The sequence below is a fragment of the Phaseolus vulgaris genome, chromosome 1, assembly GCF_000499845.2.
Source record: "Phaseolus vulgaris cultivar G19833 chromosome 1, P. vulgaris v2.0, whole genome shotgun sequence".
Lineage (NCBI taxonomy): Eukaryota > Viridiplantae > Streptophyta > Magnoliopsida > Fabales > Fabaceae > Phaseolus > Phaseolus vulgaris.
The window spans coordinates 44789615-44807330 of NC_023759.2; the positions used below are offsets into that span (position 1 = coordinate 44789615).

Below are 17716 nucleotides of genomic sequence, written 5' to 3' on the forward strand. Positions count from 1 at the left end.
GGTAATAAGATTCGTGGGTAATAGTTGGTAGGTAATAAAAATTCGTAGGTAAAAGTTGATAGGTAATAAGATCTGTGGGTAATAGTTGGTAGGTAATACTGAATTTACCTACGGATTCAGAATCTGTGGGTAATATCCGTAGGTAATGTTGTTCGTAGGTAATGTTGAATTTACCTACGGACTCAGATCCGTGGATAAAAATCTGTAGATAATACGAATTTTTTTTGCAGTGTTTTGACAACAGTTTGTGATTTACTTCATATCTTCCCTCTCTCCATATAAAGTATAAAAAGTTTTATATATTTTTAAAAATTATTTAATCCTTCATTAAACAAATTTATTTTAATGTATAATATAGTTTTAAAAAACACAAGTAAACATTGAGTAGAAGATGTGGATGTTTAACTTAGGACTTCGATATCTTGAAATCATAACTACTTACAATTAATTATATTAATATTTTAAATATTTTTTTTAACTTAAACTATATGAAAATGTTATTAAAGAGTGTAAAAAGTTTATATTTGTGCATACATTAATTAATTAAAAAAAAATATTTTGACACCAACACATTTTCATAATATAATGATATATATTAATATTTTAAATTAAAAAAATAAAATAAAATATGATCAAAATAGTATTGGTTATCAAACGAGTGTTTTTTTGTTAGAGGGTGTAATTAGTTTTTGTTATTTCCTCTTCTTGATTTCTGTTTCATCCTTACAAGTTTTATATTACTTGATCAATTTTAAAACATGAATTCTTATTACTAGTTTATTTAGAAAGCAACTAAATTAAATGCGAGATATTATGAAAGAAAATAAAACCATATACATTTTTTTTCTTATCTTATGACTGGAATTTGTGTTTTATTTCGAAAATTTGTATGACAAATATTTAAGTTAAATCTAGCGCGTAGGTTTTTAAAGTTGCATTTAATTAGAGAATGGTATTAAAATCATCTAAAAAAACTGCATTAAAGTTTGATATGATATATAGTGAATATATGCATATCAGATTTGCATTATGTTGAAAATACAATTTAAAGTATCTCCATTAATTTAATCAGAAGATGACATTATGGTGATCCAATTTTGGCAAAGATTTTAAAGACATAAATTATTTTATATATTTTTGTTATCATCAATAAAAAAAATAATAAATATAAATTATTTCAGAGATATTCCAATCCTGTAAATAATAATAGAAAACACCTAAACACCTATATTAGAAAACACCCCTGACTCAATAATATATCAAGAAACCATCTATATTAATCAGAAAAACAAAAGAATTCAAGAAACCATCTTCAAAGGTGAAGACATCAATCAGAAAAAAAAAAAATTGAGAGAGAGAAACTTGAATGTAATACAATACCAAACCTTCATTTCAACACGTAATCAATTCAAGCACCAACGTTAAACCCTAAACCAAGATCAAATTGATCTCTTGTGAAGAAGAAGAGGGTGTTGTTGTTGTTGTTGGGTACCTTGATCACGAACCTTTACGCGGAGGCCGGAACTTAAAGTGGCAGTGAGGCCAGGGGAGAAACGCGGGGTGCGATGATCTGGTGCCACTAGTTCAATGTGGAACCTCCGAAGAACCGAAATGGCCACACTCTTGAGCTCCAACAGAGCCATTTCTTTGCCCAAACACACTCTCATCCCCGCTTGAAAAACTGGGTACTTGAACGGATTCTCTGGGCAAAACACCCCATTCTTCAACCACCTCTCTGGCCTAAACTCCAAGCAATCCCTTCCCCATAGTTCCTCCAAACGACCCATTGCGTAAGGATGATAACTAACCCTAGTCCCTCTCTTCACAAAAGTCCCATCAGGCAACACATCATCTTCCAAACAAAACTTTGAATCCAATTGAATTGGAGGGTACAGTCTCATGCTCTCATACGCCGCCGCTTCTAAATAGTGCAGTTCTTGAAGCTCCTCGAAGCTCGCTATATCTTTGCTCTTCTCTCGCCCAATTACTCCCTCTGCTTCCACAACAATCTTCGACACCACTTCGGGGTGTTTTGTCAGTAGCCAGAAGAAGGTGGTGAGAGCCGAAGCCACGGTGTCACGACCAGCTAGTAAGAAACTTACGATAATGTCTTTCAAGTACGTGTCGTCGTTCACACAACTCATGAACCGTGACAGCAAGTCCTCGTGAGACCAAAACTCCATTTTTCTTCTTTGTCTTATCACCTCTTTGGCTAAGATGTTGATCGTTTTAACCGCTTCTTGTAGCTTCTTCTCCGAACCCACGTTGAGGAACCTTTTGATCTTCCAAATTAGAGGGGACACTGACATGGCTCTCTCCGCGGACAACTTTGACGCCATGTCAAAGGAACGAGCGAAGTCCGATATAGGCAAAGACTGCTCAAGGCACATAGGGTCCAACCCGAAGGAGAATTTGCAAATGCTGTCGAACGAGAATCTCTTGAAAACGTCCTGCAAATCCAGAACACCGTCGTTTTGTTTCGAGAGAGCAAGGAGAGGGATGAGTCGGTGTTGGATTTCGAATCTGACAACCTCGAAAGCAAAGGATCGTATGGAGGTCTTGCTGAGTTCTAAACTGGCTATCTTCCTCTGGAAGCACCAGGACTCTCCGTCGACGTTGAAGATTCCTCCGCCCAGGAAATCGCCGAGGATGGCGGAGAAGGTTTTCCCCTTGGGGAAGTTGTTGAACCTGGTCTTGAGAACATACTCGACGTTGTCGGGGTTGGCGGTGATGGTGTTTTGGAGGACGTGGATGTGGATGGTTTTGGTGGGAGAGTTTCGGAGGAGATGAGCGTACCAATCACAAAGATTGTGGAAGTTTTTGGACCAGCTTGAAGTGAGATAGGCTTCGCAAGTTTCGCAGTTACAGAAGAAGATGTTTATTATGGGCCAGGCAAAGGAGAGAGATGATAAAAGAGTGAGAGAGAGAAGGGTGATTATGGCGAGGGAAAGACACAGCGTGCCAAAGGACACGCTAGAGAAGAGCTGCATCAGAGAGCAGACATTAAAAGGCTGAAACTCCATTTTTCACTGATAAAGATGAAACAGCAGGGACTGAGAATATAAGTAGGAGTGTGTAAGTGTTCTTGGAAGAAAAAGAAAAATGTTTTGTTGACCACCCTCTATGCCCTCTTTGGCATGACATACGTTTCAGGCTGTGCAGTGGCCAAAGATAAGATAATGATGTGCCAAAGACAATTTTGTAACAATAATATTTTCAGAACTATGTTCGTTTCTCCGAATTCTTGTTTACTATCAACAGGACTCCTTTGCTGACGTCATTCTCTCTATATTTTGGCTTTGCCGCCTCCTCAACGAGTTCTTCTGCTACGAGTTGAAAGTTGTCGTTCTCGTTGTAACCCCAGATCGTCAAATCGCTGCTCAATAAGCTCCTCCCCTTTCGTCAACGTCGTCGCTCTCGGCTTCGACGCGGTCAAGAACCTTCAGCACCTCGTTGATATCGTCGTTGCCGTGCTCGACGTGACGGCACATTGACAAACTCTCTGGTTCAACACCATTGTCTTTGAAACAACCTTCTACTTCTTCTAAATATGGGTCATACATTACCGCGGTTAGATGGCTTAACCGATGTAATATGTTATTCTGAGTAAAAAATATATATTACACTGGTTATTTGTTATTAAGAATTAGTGTAATATAGTTCGCATTGTTCATTCGTGCACAATCTCACTTTGCTACGTCTGCAGCGTAATGTGTGTTACTGTCGGAGGATGTCAATATATGAGGACTCAATATGACATAGAGCAATGGCTAATTATTTTTGAAACAACCACATTACAACTCTCAATACTATTATTTTAATATTTTTTCATATAATTTAATTCCAAATCTACCATTTATTATATATATTTATTCTTAAACTCATCACATCAAGAATGGTATACAACTTTATAGTTTGTGAAAATATCATTTTCCTAGAACTATATATACTAACATGTGATCGTATTTTTATTATGATATAATCAAATTTTAATTATCTCAAAAATTTAAATATTTTTAATTAACTTTTAAAAAAAATTGTTTTATTAAATATTTAAAATATTTTTTATTTTAATTTAACTATTGTAATTTTTTATTTTTTGTTGTAAACGTCATCATTATTTCATATTTCCTTCTCTAGTATTATTCAATTAGTAATTACTAAACTTAACTTTACACTAGAGAACAAGAAATAAGCAATTGAAAAGAGAAAAAAGTATTACGAGTTAGAGATAAAAAAACAATAAAATGCTTATATTAAAATAAATATTTGAAGTACTTAATATAACTAAAATTTTTAAATTTAAATAAATATTCAATTAAAAATATTTATAAAATACTTAAAACTTAATTAAACTTTTTATTACTATAGCACTAGAAAAAAATTATAGATGTGTTTTCGCTCAATATACTATATATCAAATTTGTATTTATAATGCAAATTTTGACTTTTAGGTATAACACGGTAACAAAATCATTGAATAAAAGTTAATTTTAAAAATTAAAAATAATTAATTATTATATTAATTAAATTAAATATTATTTTAAAATTAAAAAAAATATTAATACCTAAAATAATTTCTAAATTTATATTTAATTAGTTATCAAAATTTTATTTATTAATTAGTTTAAATTTTAAAGTTGATACTCAAAATAACTGTATTTTTAAAATTCAAATCATATCAATAAAATTAATTTTAATTTAAATATAATGATTTTATATAAATTATAATATATTTTTTAATTAGTTTTTTTTATTTATTAAAAAAATTTAAAAATATAATTATTATTTCCTATCTAAATTTATTTAAATTGTGAATTAAATATATTAAATAATCAATTTAAACTACAAATTTATATTTAACCCGATCGATTTTCGGAAATCTTCAAGTTAGTTGATCTGACCAATTTCATTTTTATACTATAATTGAATTTACAAATTTAAAATATGTAATAATTTTTTTAGAAGGCAAAAATCATATAGTAGTTATGATTAAAATTTTCAATATCATTTATTATTTTTAATAAATTAAATTTGTGTCCCATAAAGATTGACTATATTATATGACTAATGATTATATTATAAAATAATTTATCGTGAGAAGAGCTGGCAGTCAAGTCGATAATCATTTTGTTTTAGAAATAATTTGATATATAGGTCGCATTGCATATAAATATCTTTATTTTTACTATTTTGTGTATAAGAATCTTATAAAATATAAATGCTCACTAAAGTTAAAGCCAACTATGTTGTCCACTTTTCGTACTCATAAAATATTATTGATGTTTTTTTAATAAAACATTATCGATGTATACGTGACTGAAATTATTCACGAGTATGTATATGTTACAACTTACAATTTTTACTGGTTCTAGATATTAGTGGGAAAAAATTTTCTGTAAAAAAATATTTCTTTTACTCAAGAGATTCCTTACTAAAAGAATATTTGTTTTAATCAATGTAAAAATGTTAATTTTTTATTATGATAGTGTCGATTTATTGACATTTATGTTTTTAAAGTAATTCATTGAGCTAAAGTAAGAAAATTAAATATGTGAAATAATTTTGTATTTCACACTTTTTTTTTATTTAAAATTTCGTTCTTTCTCATTTTTCATTTCTCTCTATTTCTCTTCTCTTCCAAATCTTCATGTCTCTTGCATTTTTAGTATTATTGATTATCTTTTAAGTTTAGATTATTATAAATCAAGAAGTAAGTAAAATTCAAAATTCTCAAAGTTTATATCAGTGAGTAATTGACAAATTCTAACAATTCCTACAGCATGATCATAGCAACAAAAAGAGACACCATTGTTATGTCATATTTAAAATAATGTTGGAAACTTAATTTCAACTTTAATTTTATTACTTAATGTATTATTTTGAAGGGTTGGAGAAGAAAACTTGCTAATAATGATTATTTTTTTCTGATTAAAAAGAAAAAGAAAGTTTTAGAAACAAGTAGAGTTGAAAAAAATTTCATTTTATTTTCAATTTCTCTTATGCATTCTAAAAGATGCAAAAGTTGTATGTTTTTCATCAAATATTACATATTTTTTTTTATGTGATATAGGAATATTTATTAGTTAGAGATGCTATTAGTTAAAGATGTTTTTTTATTATTTGAGAGAGTTTTTCTAGTGTTTTTTTTATATACAGGTTAAAACATCTCATAAATATTTTATTTAATTTATTAATTTTTTATCGATCAAATGAAATATTTAAATATTATTGAAACTATAAATTTGAAGTCTAAATCTTAAATATTATAGGTACTATAATCAAAATTATTTTCTGTGGTATGGAAACTTGTGAATGATAATCACATAGATGACATGTAATCCAAAACATATACAGTCATCATCACATGGATTATTGTTTGTGGTGATGATGAATGTTTAGAAAGTGATTATATTATTGTTATGAAACCTGATTTGAATTTAATTCTGTGATTAAGCCAACTTTAAACGTCTCTAAATAATTCTATGAGCATAACGTATTTATCTTCAACATCTATTGCATCTTTTATACTCAATTCAAAATCAACTATAAACTAGTTCTATTTTACTTGATATTATCAATCAAACAAGAAATCGATAATCAACATATATATATATATATATATATATATATATATATATATATATATAACATCCAATTATTTTTGTTCTCAAATTAAATTATGAGATTTTAATTTTTATCAAGAGATTCTTACATAGAGTATTACTCATAAAAAAATTATTTTGCTATTTAGCAAATGAAAGAAATTATTTAAAAAAAACTGAGATAAAAGAAAGAGGTTATGGGAAAGAATATTTCTTTTAATTTCTTTATCTTATTTAAATTTAAGCAAAAAGTATGAATATTTATCAACAGTATACACATTTTAGGTCTAATTAAAGAAAAAAATGTATTTATTAGTGAAATTAGAATAAGAAAAGACTAAACATATGTAGAAAGAGAAACAACTAAGAATTAAAAAAGATAAAAAAATAATATTAATTTTCTTATAACAACCTTTTATCCTTTCCTTATAACTTTAAATAAATTATAACATGAATATATTTATTGTGAATACATTTCAATGTAGTTTATAGATTATTTTCATACATTTAAATTATAAGATATTCCTTATGAAGTTATTAACTATAACAAAGCAGAATATTACATTAAGATCACACTAAAACTAAAACCAAAGAAAATAGGACTACCAACCAAAGAAAATAGGACTACCAAGATTACATTTTCTAGATTCAAACTAAAATTATATCAGTATCTCAATAAGACAATAAACCATGTGTATAGTGTATAAAGTAAAAGTAACATTTATCAAAAGTACATATCATTTCCTAAAATCATTATTTTTTGGATAAAATTCATCAATCTTCCAATAGTTAACTTATCAACCTATACCTATTTTGATGGCAGATCCCCAGCCACACACAACCACATAATAAGGATGATGAAAATCTAGAAGTTGTTTATTGATTTATTTGTAAAGATGGATCTAATTCGGCTTTTGTTTCTTGTTGTAGGTCCAATCAAAAGGACAACTCTAGGGTGAAAGAATGTACAAACATATCCAAGAAGACCTCCAAGTCATCAAAACATAAACTAAAGTTTTGGTCAGAAGAATATAAGAAGACTGAGTTTTTGCTGACTAGTCAACATTATTTGCGGGTCGAGCTTTAGCTTAAATAAATTGTATAAAGTTGTTTATGATTTCATGGGCCTAGTAGCATAAAATAATGGCAATTGCTTCCTGCACCCAATACTTTTGAACCTGCACCCAACACAATTCCAAAATTCCAAAAATACCCTTTATTTTGGAAATGAAAATCCAGAATTGAAAATAATGCATTCTAAAAAAGTAGATCCGGAAGAGATTATTGTGTTCCGGATATAAAAATCCTTAAAAAATCAAAATCTCATTCTAGATAAAAAAATCCGGAACTGAAAATAATACATTCTGGAAAAATTTATCCGGAAGAGATTATTGTGTTCCGAAAAAGAGAGTCCAAAATATAATTTTATATGTACCCCATTTTTTTAAGAGTATTTTTGTCTTTTTTCCTATAATTGGGTGCAGGTATATGGTGCAAGAAGCAATTGACTAAAATAATTAGACCAAATATTTGGGTCAATAGTAAAATATGAATTGTTAGGGTTAAAAGTGACTAGTTAGGGTAACAATTGGGCTTCTTTGAGCCCAATGTAACCCTAAAACGTGTAGAGTATATTGGAGAACGAAAATCCCATTGGCATGAAACACATGGACGTCCACATGGCAACATAGGAGTGGAGAGTATTTAGCATGGAAGGTGTGAGCTAAACATGGAAAGCATGACTCCACATGACACCTTCTAACTGGAGAATTTTATTTTGAATTTTCAAATTTTGGCTCCAAAATGTTCAACCCTCTCTCTTATGAATTGAGGTGCTTGACTCTCATTTTACAAGATTAATGAATGAGTGAATTGTTACCCAAGTTGCTAGCCAATCTCCCTCTCTTGTATTGCCTCCTTAGGATAAACACTTTAATCTTGTTCTTCACCTAACTAAGTGATATGGTCCAACCAATCACTATCCATACTTAGCATGCACATTCAAAAAATCCGTAAACTCCAAGTGAGTCTTCTTACACGCCTCCTCCATTGATGTTTCCACCATTCATCTATAAAAAATTCAAGAATCCAAAACGGAATGAAGACACAAATTCATCGTATGTTTTATTCAATGGTTAAAATTGAAGAAAACAAATTAATTTTACGTATCTTGATCTTCACTGTGCTTTAAGGTATACGCGTTTTTGAAGGAGGGAATGAAGTAAAAGTATTCGAAAAACTTATCGATCACCTAAAAGAAAATCTTAACTATTAACACGCATCAAATCAAGTTTTAAATTTCATATAGCCATTTTTCTCAATAACCCTGTGAATCATTCATGACGAACCTTCTATAAAAAAATATAAATAAAATTGAAGAGAGAAGAGAAGATATTACATAAGATTACAATTCAAATGAATGCTTAGACTCTTCCTCTTAGCTAGCCTCTAGTCAACAAAATCAATAAAGGAGGGGAAGATAGTTATGTTTCAGGTTTTTAGAGAGAAGAAATGAGATAGAAGAAAAATGGTGGGTGATTATTTAGAAATTTCTATTCATATTCTACTATCATTAAGCAAAATAGGATTAAAAAATTAAAATTTATAATTAATTATTTAAATAATTAATTTTGAAGATGTGAGATTAATTTGTATGCGAATCTCTTTTTATAAATTAATATTGTAATGTTAAATTAAACTCAAAATCTACTTCCTATGAAAACATAGCACATAATTATTATTTTCTTTAATATTATTTATAATATTATAAAATAAATAAACTTTTAATTATTCAAAATTATAATATAAAAATTAATGTATAGAAAATAATTTATAGGAGCAAAAATAAATTATAAATAATTTTTATTAAAAATAAAATATTAAAAAATAATTCATTCAATAAAATAATATATAATTATCTTATTTATATTAAATGAAAATATATTACTTAATTAAATTACATATTAAAAAGTAAAATTATTTTAATGTTGAAATATTTTATTATCTTAATTATATTAATCATTATTATTTATTTATATTATTATACTAGTCATAATTTATAATAAGGATAAGAAAGGATGGCTAAACAATTTAAATATTTAAAATTAATACTTTTTAGGAAAAAAAAGATAAAATTACATTTAGAGGAACTAAAAATATATTTAAACTAGCTTTTAGTTTTATATTTTGTTGTTTCCACTTTTGAGAAAGTTATTGTGGAACAAAAAGTATCTTTTGCTGCACTAATATTACTTTAATTAGCAATAGATCTAATAGGCACCAAACTTTTAAGAGCAACTAAACAATAATTTGTGTATATATTGTCGGCAGAAATTTCACTTTAATAACGGCATCTGTAAGTGTCAGTAAAAACAATAGTTGTAATTTTCTGTTTTTCTTTAAATTTTCAGTTATAATATATGGTCATACAAATACATTTCCTCGGTTATTGTCAGGAAAAATCATACCATTTTTGTTTAAAATCATTCATAATATTATTTAACAATAATAGATTACATATAAACCTATATGCTTTTACCATATATTTTCTTTACCTCCTCAGGTTTAATTATAGTCAAAATGTATATAGGTTAGTTTTGGCATTAATAATTTAAAAAAAAATAAGAAGTAAAACAAAATATTTTTTTTGTAAGATAAAACTAATTCATACATAAATTTTTCAAAAAATATATTTTTAAAAGTTTAAACAAGATAATTACTATAAATTAGTTTATATATAAACTATTTTTATACAGAAATTTATTTTCTTCTTACATTTTTGTAAAATGGTTACAAATTTTTTATTTAAACATATTTAATTTTTTAATGTTTTAGTCTCTCAATAAAAAAATATATTTTAGTACTAACTTAAATGACATAACAATACACTTTCATCTATGCATATATATAGTTAACCCCAATCAATCGTTTTTTTTAATCGATTTTGATTTAATCTCTTTTTTATATTTTTTTTAATAATTATGTGATGATCAATGATTATTGTTATTTGAAGTGTCTTGCCTTGCCGAGATGTATATGATATATGAGTAAGATTACAACTTTTTATAAAAAGAAATTGCCATAACAATAGAGTGAGGTGGGCAAAACTTGTCACTGAAAGCATCAGTTTATGTCGTAAATGGTCGAATTTGGTGGAGAAAATTATATTAAATTAGAAGGAAAACTATATTGCTGTGTATCACTTAATAGATAATTTTTTAACAATACGAATGTATGATAATTTTTCTGTAATATGTTTTTATTATTTTCATTTATCATCTTCCTTTTCTTCTATATTCGAGTCGCCTCTTTCCTACAATACCTCTGTTTTTGCTGGTTGCCATTCTTAGATCACTCAATTTCTGTTTGATCATTTTTTTTTCTGACATTTTCAAATTTGTATTAGACGTACGTTGGAAGTAAAACCGACCATTTAAACGAAATGGAAAATGCTATCTTGATAATAACACAGTTGAAAGACACCAATTTACTGTATGATTTATTCAATTTTTTTTAGTTGTAAATGATGATGCAGAGTTTTCAACCTATGATCACTTAAACGAAATATTGTTTGGAATGAAAAGAAACAACATTGTATTTGCACATTGCACCCACCCATGAACAACATTGGAATAAACAGAACACAATGAAACACAAAGAAAACAACTAACTATAGAGCTAGCCACAACATTATGAAGCCCTTCCTTTATGGGAGGAGCTAGTCAAGAATCCGATGAAGATCATCCATGGTTCGCAACTTGTTGTACACTGCATGCCATCCAGCTTGTGTAGGGTGCACAAGATCCCAAAAGAAAGCAGATTTTGGGTCATCACATACCCTATATTTCCTAACATTGTTCTCCACACTCCCACACGAGTACTTACTGCTCACACCAACACAACATGGCTTCAACCCGTCCCGAATGTTGTTTGTGGAAGGGTGGTTCAACACCGACATGAAGCTGTCAAAAAGGTTAAGAATTAGAAAGGTGGAACGGTCCTTGGTTTGCTGGTTTAATTTGGTCACTGCTTGGCTCAAGAGGGTGTTGTGGAGAAGCACGAAGGCGTTGTTGGTTTCATTGCAACGTTGGAATGAGGTTGCGGCTGTGATCTCGGGAAGGCATCCAAGGGGTTGCAGAGTACCCACCACTATTTTCTTCACTCCCACCTCTCTCATGCGAATCATATTCATCACTGTTTGATTAACCACTGAGGCCACGAAAGATGCTAAACCCTACACACATTCATGCAAATTAAGACTGCTCATTGGTTAAATAATCACAAACACTGCCAACACAGTCTTTCACAACATAGTATCTTCATAAGAAAGTGGTTATTGGAATTTCTTGTAAGATGTGTTAGAAAGAAAACACCTCTCAACAAAATAAGTAAGACGTTCATATTTCAGTCACGAATAGATCAAACGTCATTGTTGGTCTTATTCATCGAAAACAAAACTCTTCCGTGTGGCTTTGATTTCATACATTTTTGCTTTTTCCTTAGGCTGTTCTTACAATTTGACATCATTGAGCCCAAAGTAAAGGTCGTTTTCTTGTCAAAATAGTATATACCTAACCCACTTAAAGATGTATATTGGACCTAAAAGTAAGCCTAGTATATAGAAAATTTGAGTTTTCTTATTGGAAAGCAACAAACCAACTTGCCCACAATGAAATATTAGCAATCCAAATACTTCTATTATAATTTGAAAGGCACAGAAAACACTATATACAGATACAATGAAAAGTGCATGAATTTGTTTACCTGAGAGCCATTTGTTTGTGTGAAGTGACTGTAGTCATTGCCAGCGACAGAAACAAGGGCAACTGAGTTGGTGAGATCTAAGGCAGAGTAGACTTTGTCTTTGATGAGCTGTTGCAAGAAATCGATTTGGGTTGTCATGTTTGGCAATGGAATCAACGTGTTAAACACACCGGTACCTCCAAACGCAAAGTTCATCCCATATTTTACATGTTGTGGCATCAGTTTTCTATATCTGTAAGGAATTGGTGATTTCACTCTCAAATACTTAGCTGCAACACAACCACACCTACTTTTGTTATAATACGTTTTGGTTTAGCGTTATGCAAATGAATTCCAATATAAAATTATAAAGTTCAATGCATAAATTGAAAATTAAAGGTTTGTTAATGCAGTTATGACTGTGGAATCTCAATCAAGTGTATCACTGACACGAATGGCATGTTGATGCACGTTGAATAATTTAATGTTGTAAATGAATGTTTAAAGAAAATTTGTTAAAAGGCAGTAAATCTTTTTTATTAAAAATTATGATAACATGTATTAACAACACACTTATCTTTTTTAAACTCAAGATTCTTTTCTTAATTGGCTGAGCCAGCAACAACTACTGATAATTAAACAAATGAGAGAAAGTAAAGTTATTAATCAGTATTTGAGCAGCAAATACTGTTTCTAGAGTTGAGGTGTAATCCTGGTAAAGTAACACAATGCTTTTACTTTCTTGACAAAGCTGCAGAAGTCTAGATCAGAACAACTAGTGATGAAAGGCTTTGGTATTTGACCAAAGAAATGATGATGGAATATGCAACTTACACACCATAATAGAGTATCAATATTCAATTTTAGTTCTATGCTTCAAACATGAGAAAGGATCCATAAAATGAATAAAAACATGAAATTAGGAAGATATGAAGAAGGAAACACGTAATTAAAAAGACAATTACTAGGTGATTATTAGACTAGTGGAGCACTGAATGTTGAAGCAATGATTACTAATAGTAAGGATAAGGACAAAAGTGTCTGCATCCAAAGCACGGTGTCACGCGAGAGAGTAAAGAACATGCCACAAATAATTGTGAGATGAAAAAGCGGGATAAAACGCAGTTCCAACGCGACATACAAAGGGCAAAGAGAGTAAAAAAAGGAATTGAGATAAAGTGACAAGTTGCACCATAACATAAGCACAATAAACTGCAACATTTTAATGGCAAAAAAGAAGAGCAAAAGGTCAGAACCAATAGATAGACAATTAGAACGACAAAAGGAAAAGAGCGAGGCCAGCAGAGAAATGAGCCCCACCAGTTCATCTTCTATAAACAATAGTATGGTCAAGCACACTGCTGTTGCATCATACAATAGTATACAATAATTTCATATGAAACCCAACAAAGCAGGTCCAAAAGCAAAAACTTTTATAGAGAAAGAAAAGCTAAAGATAAAAAAAAAAGGTATGGGAGTTGATGAGAGTTGAGTTCACATACCAATGTAATCGGTGAGGACTCTACCGTCGGAAAATCTGCCGGCGGGCTTGCCGGGAAAGGTGATGCCATAAGGGTCTTTCCATGAGTTTGAAACAGCTTTCTGAATGTTGCCTGTGTCAGCATACGAGTCTCCGAAAACGAACAACTTTGTTGGACCATGATCATGATGATGATGATGATGATGATGGTGGTGATGGGCAGCCTCCGTTTGCAACACCCTTTCTCCTGAAATAATCAATTTTTAGTTTCTGATCAATCCTTTAAGGAAAAAAAAAACATGTTTGTTTATGCTTATGTTGTCACCTGAGAGAAATAGAACAGAGAAAAGAGTGAGAAGAAGAAAGAGTTGGTTGGTGAAGTTCATGATGAAGAAGTGTGAGAAAAATTTGAAGAGAAAAGCTTTAGTACGAGGGAAGAAGTTTTTGGTATCTACTATAACAAGAGTTGTGAGAAAAAAAGTGAAGAGAAAATCTAAGACATGCGTTTGTATTTTATAGGGAGTGAGGCCATGCCTAAGCAAGTTTTTTCTTCTTCTTTTCTTTCTTTTTCATTGTCCACATTTACTTTTATAATTATTTATTACTTTTATAATTGTTTATTACTTTTTAAAAAATTGTGCACATGTGTTTAGTTTAGTCATTTTTCATACAATTTTTTTTTCATTTATGGTTAGTGGAAAAACTTTGGAAGTCAATTAATTAAAGATATTTTAAAGTGCGATTTTTTTAAAAAATAATTATTATAAAATTAATGCATTCGTAAATTAATATATAATCATTTGCAATTGAATGACAGAATACTTACCTTTTGTAAATATTATTTCCTTGCTTTTGTTTAAGCATTTCAAAAAGTGTATAGATTTTGCAAACTTATAAATTCGTAGAAACATAAAAGGGTTGTATTTTATGGATTAGAATTTAAAAACTTTAAAATATAGTAATATGATTATTTCAAATTAATTTTTTAGAAACTAAAATATATACAAGTAAAAGTATTTTTAGATGAATTGTTCCAGTTAAATTTAATTAAAAGTTAAAAAATTAAAGTAGTTATTGACTGTAAATTTTAAATTAACTAAAAGTTTAAGGTGATCAATTTTACTTTTTAATTAGCAATAAAGAAAACGTTATTTTTTAGAGGTGGAAATTGTGTTTATACAGTGCTTTGTGGACCTTTAGAATTAGAAATACTGAGAAATAGGTATAAGAAATAAATATTTGACTGAATTAAATTTAAAAATTAACTAAAAAATAATAATTTTCGTAATTGTTTTAAATTGAGATTGTTTTCTATGAAAAAAAAAGTTTGACAAGAGAAGAATATAACTGTCCTCACGATTTTCAATATTGCTCTCTGAAAATGTGAATATATTAGCTATTTTACTGTGTCAATTTAGAAATAATTTAATCCCCAAAATGTTAACTTGTATAAACTTTTTTTTATAATAAAGACAATACATAAGTTAACATAATTAAAATTATTTACCAAATCCCCTTTTTATTGTTTGTTTGTGGCATGTAAAAAAAAACGCACGTGCCGCGTGGACCGATCCATTTGCAACGACTTTGACTTTCCTTCTTCCATAATCATTTCAAAAGTTTATTCAATTCCTTAGTGGCCATATTCAATGGTGTTAATCACTTAATCCTTAATGTGAAAAGTAATTAAAAAAATAAAGTTAGTGTTAATAAAATATGTAATTATTTCACTCCATGAAATCTTACAACACTAATCAAATAAGGTGATTTAATCACTACAATAAAAAAATTGTTTTAGAGTTGATAAAAAATATACAAATATAAAAAGTCGATGTTAAAAGTATGATTAGTGTTTGTTACATGTTTAAATTGTGAATATTCTGTCTTTGAAAGTTATTGAATATCCACTTATGAAAGAGACGTTAGTAGTGTCGGCTTATGAAGAAACGCTAATAGTGTTGACCTTTGAAGAAAATGCTAGTAACGACAACCTAATAACTTAATGAACACAAATTAAACTACTAATATTTAATAATAAAAGGATAGAATTAGTTAAGTCCGCATTACTTAAAAAAAATATAAAATATTTGTATCGATCTAGCCAACGTTATAAAAAGATAAAAAGAAATAAAGATTTAGAGTGGTCTAACTCAATCTACTTAAATTAAATATAAAAAAAAATTAAAAGATTTGTGTTTTTCTAAATCTTAATACTTAAACTATACCTATACAAATGCATCAAAGTACTTAGATTTTTAATATACAAGTTAATCATTAATACTCTGGTTCATATTGATATTTTTAATGTTCTTTTTTATTATTATTATTATAGTATTTCTTCATCATCATATTTTTTCAATTTATTGATAAGATAATTCTACCTATTCATTTAAGATACTCGGATCTAGATACTCCATCCCATTCAGAACATTTTTGGCTTAATTCTAGTAAAAACATCAATTACTAGAATTTGGCTATTACATCTTCAGCTCAATTAAGGTAAAAATATATATCCTTTCATACTAGAACATATTCTGGTTGCTCTTGACGAAAATTGGTTTAAGATTTAAAATCAATTTAAAAAATATATTTATAACTTAAAATGGATTTAAAACTAAAATAATGTTAAAAGATAAAATGGTTTTAAGGTAAATTTAAAACTTTTAAGCCAAGTTTATGCAATTAAATAAATACAGATTTGAAATCCAATGGATTTAATTGAATTTGGATTATTTTTTTAAAGATCCAACCCATGTACACTCGATGTTGGGCTTTGCCATAAACATTGGCAAATTCTTCCTGCAACCCATGCGATGGGGATGACGAAAATACCCTTTTATCTTTAATGAGAAAATAAATAAACCCTTCAACACTTCCTCTTCATCAACTTCTCAGACAAACTCCCTTCCTAGAGTCGCAGACTAGAGATTGATAAAACATATTAAAAGTTTTCAGAATCTATCGGATTACATAATTACAAATACATTTTGAAAAAATAATATATTTCATAATGTAAAATTTATAATGTAAAAAAAAATCAAAAATATTATCTTCTAGATTCTATAATTTGGATATCTCCAAATTTTATATTCCAAAACTAAAAAACCAAAAAGAATAGTTTTAATATTTAAAAAAAAATTGAAGGTGAAGAAGGAAAACATGGGTACAGGAAGAATTTGCCCTTAAATATTCTTGCGGTCCGAAAATTCCTTCGATTAGAAGGGGAACGTTTCTTTCTGCTTTAAGAAAAATTATCAAATTAAATTCCTTTAAACGTGCTATAACATATCCTAAAGTTAAGTTTATAAAATAAATAATTAAGTAAACTGTTTAGTTCAAATATAACCTTATACCAATTAGGAAACAAATTTTTCCTTTTTTATAATAAGTGATTAAATAAACAATTAGTTCAAAATCACTTCTTCCTGTACTTTTAGTATAGAACCGAATAATTAATTCATCTATAAACATTAAACAAACACACACACTCATACATATATATATATATATATATATATATATATATATATATATTAAAATCTTAACTTTAAAAATATTATAATTGTTTTTATTTATTAAAATAAATAATAAATAATAATAATTATAAGTAATTTAAATGTTTTTACAACTAATTTTGAAAATTGAACTCATATTCTATGTAGCACTATATATGTAAAATTAAAAAAAAATGCATTTTTTTTCTTTAGTTCAATAAATATGTTTTACAAACAAATGAGAAACAAACAAATAATTATTTGTATACATATTTTATTCTAATTTTAATATTTTAGTAATAATTTTTATTGTAATAATACTTATACAAAAAAATTAATTATATGAATTATATTTTATCATCGTAAAAAAAATTATACCTACAACGGTACTACAC

The 17716-nt window shown here is 28.5% G+C and overlaps 2 protein-coding genes across 2 annotated transcripts; both read right to left on the minus strand.

Annotated features, from left to right (window-relative positions):
• Positions 1 to 1233: 1233 nt before the first annotated feature.
• Positions 1234 to 3215, minus strand: LOC137814555 (cytochrome P450 94C1-like). Its single transcript, XM_068617360.1, has one exon. The coding sequence runs from the start codon at positions 3021 to 3023 to the stop codon at positions 1440 to 1442; it is 1584 nt and encodes a 527-aa protein (XP_068473461.1). The 5' UTR covers positions 3024 to 3215; the 3' UTR covers positions 1234 to 1439.
• Positions 3216 to 11076: 7861 nt separating this feature from the next.
• On the minus strand, positions 11077 to 14354 carry LOC137814556 (GDSL esterase/lipase At5g03610-like). The gene is made up of 4 exons (XM_068617361.1): positions 14153 to 14354; positions 13850 to 14074; positions 12369 to 12637; positions 11077 to 11838 (listed from the first exon to the last, which is right to left on the minus strand). Exons 1-4 carry the CDS (start codon positions 14211 to 14213, stop codon positions 11323 to 11325), a joined length of 1071 nt encoding a protein of 356 aa, XP_068473462.1. The 5' UTR covers positions 14214 to 14354; the 3' UTR covers positions 11077 to 11322.
• Between the last annotated feature and the right edge of the window lie 3362 nt (positions 14355 to 17716).

What these genes read in the sequence shown, in the direction of transcription:
- LOC137814555 (XM_068617360.1), bottom strand. Translation starts at nt 3,023, where the DNA reads ATGGAGTTTCAGCCTTTTAATGTCTGCTCTCTGATGCAGCTCTTCTCT.
- LOC137814556 (XM_068617361.1), bottom strand. Translation starts at nt 14,213, where the DNA reads ATGAACTTCACCAACCAACTCTTTCTTCTTCTCACTCTTTTCTCTGTT. An exon ending in AGTCCTCACCGATTACATTG is followed by an intron (nt 12,638 to 13,849) that starts GTATGTGAACTC and finishes GTTGTGTTGCAG; the next exon opens with CTAAGTATTTGAGAGTGAAA. An exon ending in CACAAACAAATGGCTCTCAG is followed by an intron (nt 11,839 to 12,368) that starts GTAAACAAATTC and finishes GAATGTGTGTAG; the next exon opens with GGTTTAGCATCTTTCGTGGC.